Below are 9,443 nucleotides of genomic sequence, written 5' to 3'. Positions count from 1 at the left end.
ATGAATGACTGAAGATTTAACCTGACAAAATTAGTTGTTGCTTTAAACAAAATTGTATGATGTCTTATACCGAGTGTCAACAAACATGTTAAGTCGTCCATTTCTTTTTTCCTTTTTCTTAATCAATTATCCAATGGGCCTACTTAGCCCTTAACTACTGTGTCCAATTTATTAATTTGTTCAAATTTCAAAGCCCATGGTAGACTTTCTTTCGGCTGACGTCTACTCACCAAATCCAAGATATACTAATCAGGTAAGTATCTTTCTCCGCGTGTTTTATTTTCACGCTTTGTGGAAATTAATTTTAATTTTCTTTTCCTTAATTTGAGAGACCTTTAATTAGTATTTTGGTGTTTCTAAAAATAAAATAAAAAAAATTAAGAGCGGCCAGTAAATTTGCGGCAGCAGTAATGTTTGTTACACAGCTCCAATAGTCAAAATTTTTAATCTAAATTTCGTGTGGTTTGGTTTTGGGCTTAACTCTTAAATCCGTACCTTTTTCTCTCTCTCTTTCTCGAACTTTCTTCACTTCTTCTTCAACCCCCTTTTTCGTTCTTCTCTGCGACCAGAACCTTCAGCTTCATCCATGGCTGACGAGGACTTCGATTTCACCGATAAAGTTCCTCCGTCTCTCGATCGCGCGGTACTCTCACTTTCTCACTATCAATTACGAACCTGTGTTTTTTTTTCTTTCTGATTCTGCTCTGTTATTACTTAGATCTGATGTGCAATCTACTCATTTTGTACACAATGTTCCTCCTCGCACGCATGTTGAGGATTAACATTTAGATCTTAGGATCATGATCAAGCTTTGCATGTGCTCCTGCTATGTTATATGCGTCTCAATCTCTCGGATCGCTTGATTCGCTTCACGTTTGACAGATTGGCTGTTTTTTACCCTAATTTTGACTTGATTCTCATTTGGTTATAAGGAGAGAAAAAGGTTTTCTTTTTAATTTTTGTTGATATAATGTGATTGGAAAACTGTTCATGGTGGAAATGTGTGAATTGTTGTAGTGCAAGTTAAAACATGTATTTTTTTTTAAAATTCTATGCAGTGTTCTTAATTTTCATGTTCATTTTAAAAGGAAAATTAGCTTTTGATTTGTCAACGCCCACCAGGAAAATTCAGCTTGAGATTTGAATGCTCTTTTTGGTTCCGAAAATCTCAATTGAATCCCTGCATATGTAAGAGACTAAGAAGTCTGTTTTATCTTATGCCTCTTTGAAATGCATGAAATTCATTTATAAATTAATAATATTCCAGTTTCATGTAAATGATTTAGTTTGAAGCCATTGTTTTAACGTTCGGCATATACTGAATTTGTGAAGAATAGAACTAATGCGATGGGATCTTCCATTTTATTTTTGCACACTTCAGAGTTTGACATGTTCTTCAATATAACTTCATGGATTAGTATGTAAATGATTTAGTTTGAAGCCTCTTAGGCTGCAAATTACAATTTTCCTTCAATTAACATCTTGCGATTTAGGTAAACCTTTATCATATTTTGGGTTTGGAAGTTTTTCTTTAATTTTGGGTTTATTACTCGTTGACATTATTCACAAGTTTAAATAAAACCTTTATGGTCAATCTCAAACAGTTCTAATCATTGTTTCAAATAGATCAAATGAATGGAAGCTCCCATTTGAGGAAAACTGGAAAACTATAATTGCATGTCTATTTTCCTTTGGAAACAAGTATATGTTTATTGCATAATTGCATTTACGATGTCTTTTTTTGCTTATAGCCATTCTTTTGTTCCACGTAGGGAAATTCTGCATCCCAAGGGTTCAACCCAGGCTTAATAGTTCTCATTGTTGTTTTTGGATTGGTGCTTGCGTTCCTCATTGGAAATTTTGTGCTCTACACATATGCACAGAAGAACCTCCCTCCGAGAAAAAAGAAGCCAGTGTCAAAGAAGAAGATGAAGAGGGAGAGACTGAAACAAGGCGTCTCTGCACCTGGAGAATAAACACATAGTCTCACATTGTGTTCTTTGGCTAATATACTCTTACGAGAAGTTTTCCTTGTTTTGTGGTATCAAGAGTTAATGTTAATTTCATGTTTCTATCCTGTGAGTTATTGTAGTGAAGACCTTTCAGAAAAAACAATGCTATCGTGGTTAGCTCATCGATTGTTTTCCAACTCGATATTGGTCATTTTAGAAACAACAATGCTATGACAGTTCCCAACTCTAAAGCTAGGACACTTCATGTCCGCATCAGGATAGATTTCTGGCATGACGATTATTTGATACTCATTCAACACACTATTTTATGTGAATATGTCTTAACAAAAGAATAAAGAAATATATTTTCAAACACGTTTATACACACCACACACGACACTCGTGTGTCCTTCATTATTCTTCAGATATTTTTTAAGTGCAGAAATAGTGAGTATTATTAATTATTAATACAAAAATATCTAAAACGTTTTATATAATTATAAGAGAGATTAAAAAATTAAATTATAGTTTAATGTTAATAAAATATCAAGATACTATAAATTATCTAAAAAGTTTTTTATATTTTAGATAGTTTAGTTTTAATATACGGATTACTGGTAGTTTAAAATGTTTTATATAGATTTATTTATATTATTTATATTTATTTTTTTAGATAATTATTTATTTGGATAAAATAAAAGGTTTTGCTAGATAACATGATATTATACAATTAGAAGCACGCATAAAATAGCATATCAAAATTATATTTTATATGTAAGCCACAACTTTATATCAAATCGAAATTTGAAATTTGCGTGTAAGTGTCTAATATCCTATTTTGACTTGTGTGCTTGTCTGTGATTCATGAGTTCCCAATTGAAGAGAATATAATCATACAAGAGAAAATGGTAGAAAAGGATTTGATGAAATGTGATTACCTATGATCAATACATAAGGGATAAGGCAAGATATAATTTTGAATCGCAGCCTGTGGTAGCAAGAGTAATCATTGTAATAAAGCAACTTCCAAATCAATGAGAGTTGCATTTCGACTCCTAGGTCCTAGCATAGCTCAAGGGTAGCTTGTATTGCGTTATTAAACAAGATATCAAAATCTCCAGCTCCCATTTTGAGCCAAGAGATGGAACAGACACATTCATTAGCTTGGTGGCAGTTAGGAGCATATGAGATCAACGTTTGCATGATTAACAGAAAAAGGTTTTTGAGTAAGTGATTGCCGCCTGGTATTACACATCTTACATGATTATGTTCGGCCTAGGATTCAGTATCCCATCATAAAGAAGGATAAAAATGTTTGCAGAATGAGCAATACAAATGGCATTCTCAGGCATAAAAAATATTGGCTATACTCCTTAATAATAAACTAATAATAGCTAAATTAAAGAACCAAAACGTAACAGGATCCATGCCCTCAATGAAGAACATTCTTAATTCTTTTTGTTGAGTTCATTCTAAACGATTAGTCAACTACGCATAGACTCGAGAAGAAAAGTCCCTCCCATATTCCAATAAAAATACAATAAATAGGATTATACAAATATATTTATATGTTTATAATTATAATACATAAAGGTAGAGAAGCAAATTAAATGAAGTTTCATGATCTTGTTTATTCAAAAAAATAGAACAAAGATCCTCTTCATACAAAAGTATAACACGGTACAACAACAATTTATAATGGGCAACAGTAACATACACAGGACTAACACTTCCAGGATGAAGAAGAAATCTTAAGCACCACGTCCCATACTCTGCTCCATTGGGGGAATCATAACCAATACCGGTTGAGCATTAAAGCCCGGATGAGGCAACCTGCGACGGAGCTCACGGCCCTCTTGACAGAGAGCGCATGCATGACAGAAGACGTGAGTTGCCAAGTCAAATGCTGTTTCACACTGTTCGCGCTGCACTTCATCTTCCAAGAAGCTTCCACAGCAGCCACCACATGACCTATTAAGTGCCTCACAACTTCCCTGTATCCAGAAAACCATAAATATTTCACATGAAATATAACTTATCGATTCATTATGGTTTTGTAAGAGTGAATAAAAAAGGAAACATTACAAGAGAGCTCAAGGTTAGTATACTTAAGAGGAAACATACTCAAAATAGCCAAGTGAACACTAAGGTTGTGTTTGTTTAAAGAAACTAGGACTGGGACTTGATATCATGTTTGGTGATCAGAAACTGCTACTATAGTTTCAGTTCGGGACTTAAAATTTCAGTTGCTTTAATACCTCCAAAAAATAGGAACAAAGGGGATAAAATTTCTGGAGATGAAGATGGAAACATCTTTCTTTCCAAATCCACACACACACACACACACACACACACACACACACACACACACACACACACACACAATCTCTCCCTCTCTCTCTCTCTCTCTCTTTCTCTCTCTCACTTTCCATGCACAAAATCCATCCCTCTCTTTACACATATATATGAAATAGCACACATGCTTTGCTTACAGTAATCAAACAAGTTTTTTTTTCTTTTTTTTTTGTAGTTTAATGTAAAAAAAAAAAAGACACAAACACACTTCTTTTTTCCTATGTAGGGGTTGGCAAAGTCAACATGCAAGATTTTTGAGGGCCTGATGATTGAGGTGCTTGTTCCTCTCAAGATACAATCTTTCTGCTGAATTGGGTTCTGGGGTTGATGCGTGTTCAGGAGGACATTTTCGTCATTTTAGAGACAAGGGGCAGAATATATGCTCTCCTGAACACACGTATCAGGGGTGGAACTATTTCAGAGACTCATTGTTTGGAATCGCACTCTCTGACAGACCAAGGTGGCAGCAATTCCTCATTTGCTCTTCTGGCTGCTTCTTTGGATACCTTGTTCATGGCATCTGTGAGGTTAGTTACACCCATGATCATTCTCTCGCTGGTCTGTTTGCTTCTTATACTGTTTTATTACTACAATGGTTCTTTGATGTTTGCTGCAGTTTTCTGCAATCCATATTTGAGGAAAAAAGTACAAAACAGATTTTTGGTGTTTCTTGTTTCTTTTTGTGTGTATAATAAAAAGGGTTTAATTTAATCAATTTGTGTTTTGTTTGATTTGGAATTCAAAAATTTCATCCCGTCTTGTTTTATAAGAATAACTTCTTTTAAATAGGAACATTTAAGTAATTTATGTTATTTCAGACTCCATATTTATCTCAAACCAACTTCAGACATAACTCAGTTCTGTACACATTAAACCAAATACAATACAGAGACTTAATTAAGTCTGACTCTCAATCTTTGTCTCCCTTTCGGACACAGCCTAAGACTATGTTTACAAAGACTGGAATTGAAACTGAGGGATTGGGACTAAGTATTTTGGTGATCAGAAATTGGAAGTAAAATTTCAATTTCGGGTTTAAAATTTTAGTCTCTTCTATACCTCCAGAAAATGGGACAGAGGGAACTAAAATTTTTGGAGATAGGAATTGAAGCTTTAATAACATTTCTTTCCAAATCTCCACTCACTCACATGATACTCAGACATAACTCAATTTTGTACATGTTAAACCAAACACAATTCACAGACTTAATTAAGCCTTTGTCTCTCAATCTTTGTCTCCCTTCCAGACGCAGCCTAAGACTATGTTTACAAAGACTGGAATTGAAACTGAGGGATTGGAACTCAGTACCATGTTTGGTGATCAGAGATTGGAGCTAAAATCTCAATTTCAGGACTTAAAATTTCAGTCCCTTTAGTACCTCCACTCACTCACATGATACTCAGACATAACTCAATTTTGTACACCTTAAACCAAACACAATTCACAGACTTAATTAAGCCTTTGTTTCTCAATCTTTGTCTCCCTTCCAGACGCAGCCTAAGACTATGTTTACAAAGACTGGAATTGAAACTGACGGATTGGAACTCAGTACCATGTTTGGTGATCAGAGATTGGAACTAAAATCTCAATTTTAGGACTTAAAATTTCAGTCCCTGCAGTACCTCCAAAAAATAGAGAAGGGGAAACTAAAATTTTTGGAGACGAGAATTGAAACTTCAAATAATATTTCTTTCCAAATCTTGCTCATTCACTCATTCACTCCCTGCTCTGTTTTCTTCTTATACTGTTTTATTATTGTAATGGTTCTTTGATGTTTTGCTGCAGTTTTCTGCAATCCATATTTGAGGAGAAAAGTGCAAAACAGAATTTTTAGTGTTTCTTGTTTCGCTGTGTAGAATAGAAATGGTCTAATTTAATCAATGTGTTTTGTTAATTTGAAATTCAACAATTTCATCCTGTTATGTTTTATAAGAATAATTTCTTTTAAATGGGGGTATTTTAGTATTTTTCTTATTTTAATCTCCATATCTATCTCAAATCAAACATGATACTAATTCTCTGTTTCTCAGTCTCTGTCTCCTAATCTCTGTCTCTCAGTTTCAATCTCCCTTCCAAATGCAGCCTAAGGTATGAATAATTGGTGGAGAACAAGCATAGAGACCATCACTAATACCATGTTAGGGACTTGGATTATTATGAGGTGCTCAAAGTCCCACTTCGGGTAGTATGGGATGCTTGATGTTGTATATAAAGAGAGTGATTCTTTCCCCTTATCAGCTAGTTTTTAAGGTGTGGTTTCCCACTTTCTTTACATACTTAACAATGGTATCAGATCCTTGGTTGTTGGCGCCATGGAAAGGGCTACCTATAGGCTGGATTAAGGTGAATACCGAATATTGATAACCGGCAGTAAAGTGGTTACCGCTGGGTCAGTGTCGATAGAGTGAAGCCATCATGGACGTTGGCTCTCCAAGGGAGGTGTATTGTTAGGGGCTTGGGAATTATGGGATAGACATTTCACCACTTCTTATCCCTTCATCCAAAGCTAGACATATAAGAGATAAGTCTCCATAGTGTTTTAGGTCTTTACTTCCTTGGTTTATGGTGTTTTTCCCAAATGGGCGAAAGGAGGCAAGGTATGACATTAGATTTCAACTAGATAACTATCTCTAAACTCCAAATCCAACCAATCCACTTTCACCTATTTTTTTTTTTCTTTTTGGTCGCGCACTTTCACCTTATTTAGTTCCCATTCAAAGAGAGAAACTCAATCCATTGGGTATTTATTGGGCTTCATCATCTTGGCCCAATGATCCACATACAAAGCCTTACACTCTTTTTCAGCCATGCCTATGCCACAATAATAATTCATGAGGAAATAACATATATTTTTGGTGTAGAACCATCTGTTAGCATAGGAATATGACTTTTGTGCCTAAGGAAGAGGGGCAAAGAGAGGGAGGGAGGGAGACAAAAAAAGTAGAAGGAAGGCAAAACTAACTTTACTTATATGAATGTGGACGTGGATGTCATCTATGAAGCAAGGCAATAAATAAATATAAGCACTACAGTTTTGATACAACCAAAATTGTACAGAACTTCCAAGTGCACTGACTGAACTATTAACCCCTGGAAAACCCCCAAAAAATTCAAAATAAAAAATAAATTGTTCACTTAATTCAGCTTATCTCCAAATCTTAATTATACACATGACCCAAATAATAATAATACACAAAAGATTTAGATTAAGTTTATTTTTTAGTACATAACACAAGCAATAATGACTTTATACAGGTTGACCTTGCCTTATTATAACTTATTGTTAGACCAGTAAAATTTTGGACAAACCCCTATGACAAGGATTCAACATTATCAAACTTCTCTAATCCAAATAAATTTTGAAGCATTGCTGAAGCAACAATACAAGGACAACATTTAAATTATACCAATAGATGAGAAAACCTATTTATCTAGTTGTGCTGTCCTACCACACTACACATCATATGAACACTGTAACTAGATAATGAAGGGCAAAGAATAAAGCGTAACTTGCCTCTAAATTGAACTTGCGACGAATGGCAGTACGGCTAGGATAGGAGAACCACGGTGCAAGGCAATTCCAACCAAAGCAGGAATTCCCAATCACATACATACCGGAATACGGCAAGCAATGATTGGCGAATGTCCCAGGAGTAGATGTAAGCCTCTCAACATTGCTTCCATACAGCACACAAGGAGCCACAGCCCCAAGAAGGCCTAGTTCATGCCACAGGTTCATATTCAAACATAGGTAATAAATATTTTAGGGTCCATAAAGATACACTTGATCATTACAATAACACATTAACAATTACAAACATGGCACCTCTTTTTTACTTTCCACAAAATACAATAGCCTATAAGTAAAAGAATAACCTAAGTTTGCACTCACACTAGTGGCTTTGGATTGCGAAGACAATTTCACTTTTCACCTCCAAAAGGTTGAAACTTACAACTTAGATTCAACTAAATAATAAACAGAACAAAGATTAAATTTTTGTGCAGCTGAATTTCCAAATCGACTAAGCCCCACCGAACAACAAATTATAAATGCCAAGAACCTTGCAATTCCAACCGTCAAAATTGAAAACCTAATAGAAAAACTGCTATAATCGAACAAAAGTACCAGAAGGGGGTTCATCCGAAATTTTTAAAAGGCAATAATCAATGGAATTTAGAAAATTGAAAATATAAGAGAAGGGTCTTACAAACTTCGAGATCGCTGCTGCAGAAATGGTCGTTTTGACCTACACAAGCGCAGAGGCTGGAGTTCCAGGGGGTGCGGCCCATGGGCTCACCGAGGACGCTGCTGTGGCCCACGGGAAGCCCATCTGCGGTCCAGTCGACGGGGAAGTGGGGAGGTGGCGGCGGCGGTGGGCCAGCTTTCGGATTATCGCTGTGTTTTGGTGGTTGTTGTTGGTGGAGAAGGGGGCTTGTCTCCTCAAGATTGTGTTGCTTTTCAGACGCCATTGTTATTTGATTGATTTGGAGAGACGCGATTGTAATTTTGATTGAAAGATTCGATTCAAATGGGAATTTGGATCTCGGAAGAGAAGAAAAAAAAAAGAATGAAAGAAGAAAATTACGAAGGTCGGTGTTTTCTTCTCCCCCCGCGAGTTCTTCTCCTATTTTGTTAGTTCTTTATTGATATTATTATTTTATTTTTGTATGGTGTATGGTCTTGTTATTCTCATCTTGACCCTGTCACCAAAAAAAATTCACATCTTGACCCCAACTCAGCTAAATTCTTTGCTTACGAGTTTCGACCGCGTCAACGCTTCTTTCCTACCACGAAAAAAATAAAACAAAAAACAAAATATGAATTTAATTTCTGCTAGGGACTAGGGATTTTTTTATCTTAATAAATAAATTAATAATTACTAAAATAAATAATTTAAAAAATATTTATTGAAATAAATATTTTTTTTATCTCGTTTATAGTATAAACAAAATAATTTTGTACGTATTTTATTTACAGTGTGAACAAGATATATATATTTATAAATAATTAAATATAATTTTTAAAAATAATAAAAAATATTAATACTTTTAATTTGACCAAACTCTTAAAAATAAAATATTTTAAATAATAAAAAAGATAAACCATACATTTTAAATAATAGGAAGGATGTTCG

At 34.8% G+C, this 9,443-nt stretch overlaps 2 protein-coding genes across 2 annotated transcripts; one reads left to right on the top strand and one right to left on the bottom strand.

Moving 5' to 3' along the window:
* Nucleotides 1–455: 455 nt before the first annotated feature.
* LOC107493441 (DNA-binding protein S1FA) lies at nucleotides 456–2,196 on the top strand. The gene is made up of 2 exons (XM_016114540.2): nucleotides 456–643; nucleotides 1,773–2,196. Exons 1-2 carry the CDS (start codon nucleotides 587–589, stop codon nucleotides 1,974–1,976), a joined length of 261 nt encoding a protein of 86 aa, XP_015970026.1. The 5' UTR covers nucleotides 456–586; the 3' UTR covers nucleotides 1,977–2,196.
* Nucleotides 2,197–3,455: 1,259 nt separating this feature from the next.
* LOC107493442 (cell number regulator 8) lies at nucleotides 3,456–8,947 on the bottom strand. The gene is made up of 3 exons (XM_016114541.3): nucleotides 8,517–8,947; nucleotides 7,823–8,025; nucleotides 3,456–3,946 (listed from the first exon to the last, which is right to left on the bottom strand). The coding sequence occupies exons 1-3, from the start codon at nucleotides 8,776–8,778 to the stop codon at nucleotides 3,704–3,706; spliced, it is 708 nt and encodes a 235-aa protein (XP_015970027.1). The 5' UTR covers nucleotides 8,779–8,947; the 3' UTR covers nucleotides 3,456–3,703.
* Nucleotides 8,948–9,443: the final 496 nt, after the last annotated feature.

The sequence above is a fragment of the Arachis duranensis genome, chromosome 6, assembly GCF_000817695.3.
Source record: "Arachis duranensis cultivar V14167 chromosome 6, aradu.V14167.gnm2.J7QH, whole genome shotgun sequence".
NCBI lineage: Eukaryota > Viridiplantae > Streptophyta > Magnoliopsida > Fabales > Fabaceae > Arachis > Arachis duranensis.
The sequence above is the reverse complement of the archived record's forward strand: the minus strand, read 5'-3'. Positions and strand labels throughout refer to the sequence as shown.

Coding starts and splice junctions, on each gene's coding strand:
- LOC107493441 (XM_016114540.2), top strand. CDS start 587: ATGGCTGACGAGGACTTCGATTTCACCGATAAAGTTCCTCCGTCTCTC. Junction 644..1,772: donor CTCCGTCTCTCGATCGCGCG/GTACTCTCACTT, acceptor TGTTCCACGTAG/GGAAATTCTGCATCCCAAGG.
- LOC107493442 (XM_016114541.3), bottom strand. CDS start 8,778: ATGGCGTCTGAAAAGCAACACAATCTTGAGGAGACAAGCCCCCTTCTC. Junction 8,026..8,516: donor CAGCAGCGATCTCGAAGTTT/GTAAGACCCTTC, acceptor GGCATGAACTAG/GCCTTCTTGGGGCTGTGGCT. Junction 3,947..7,822: donor GTCGCAAGTTCAATTTAGAG/GCAAGTTACGCT, acceptor TTCTGGATACAG/GGAAGTTGTGAGGCACTTAA.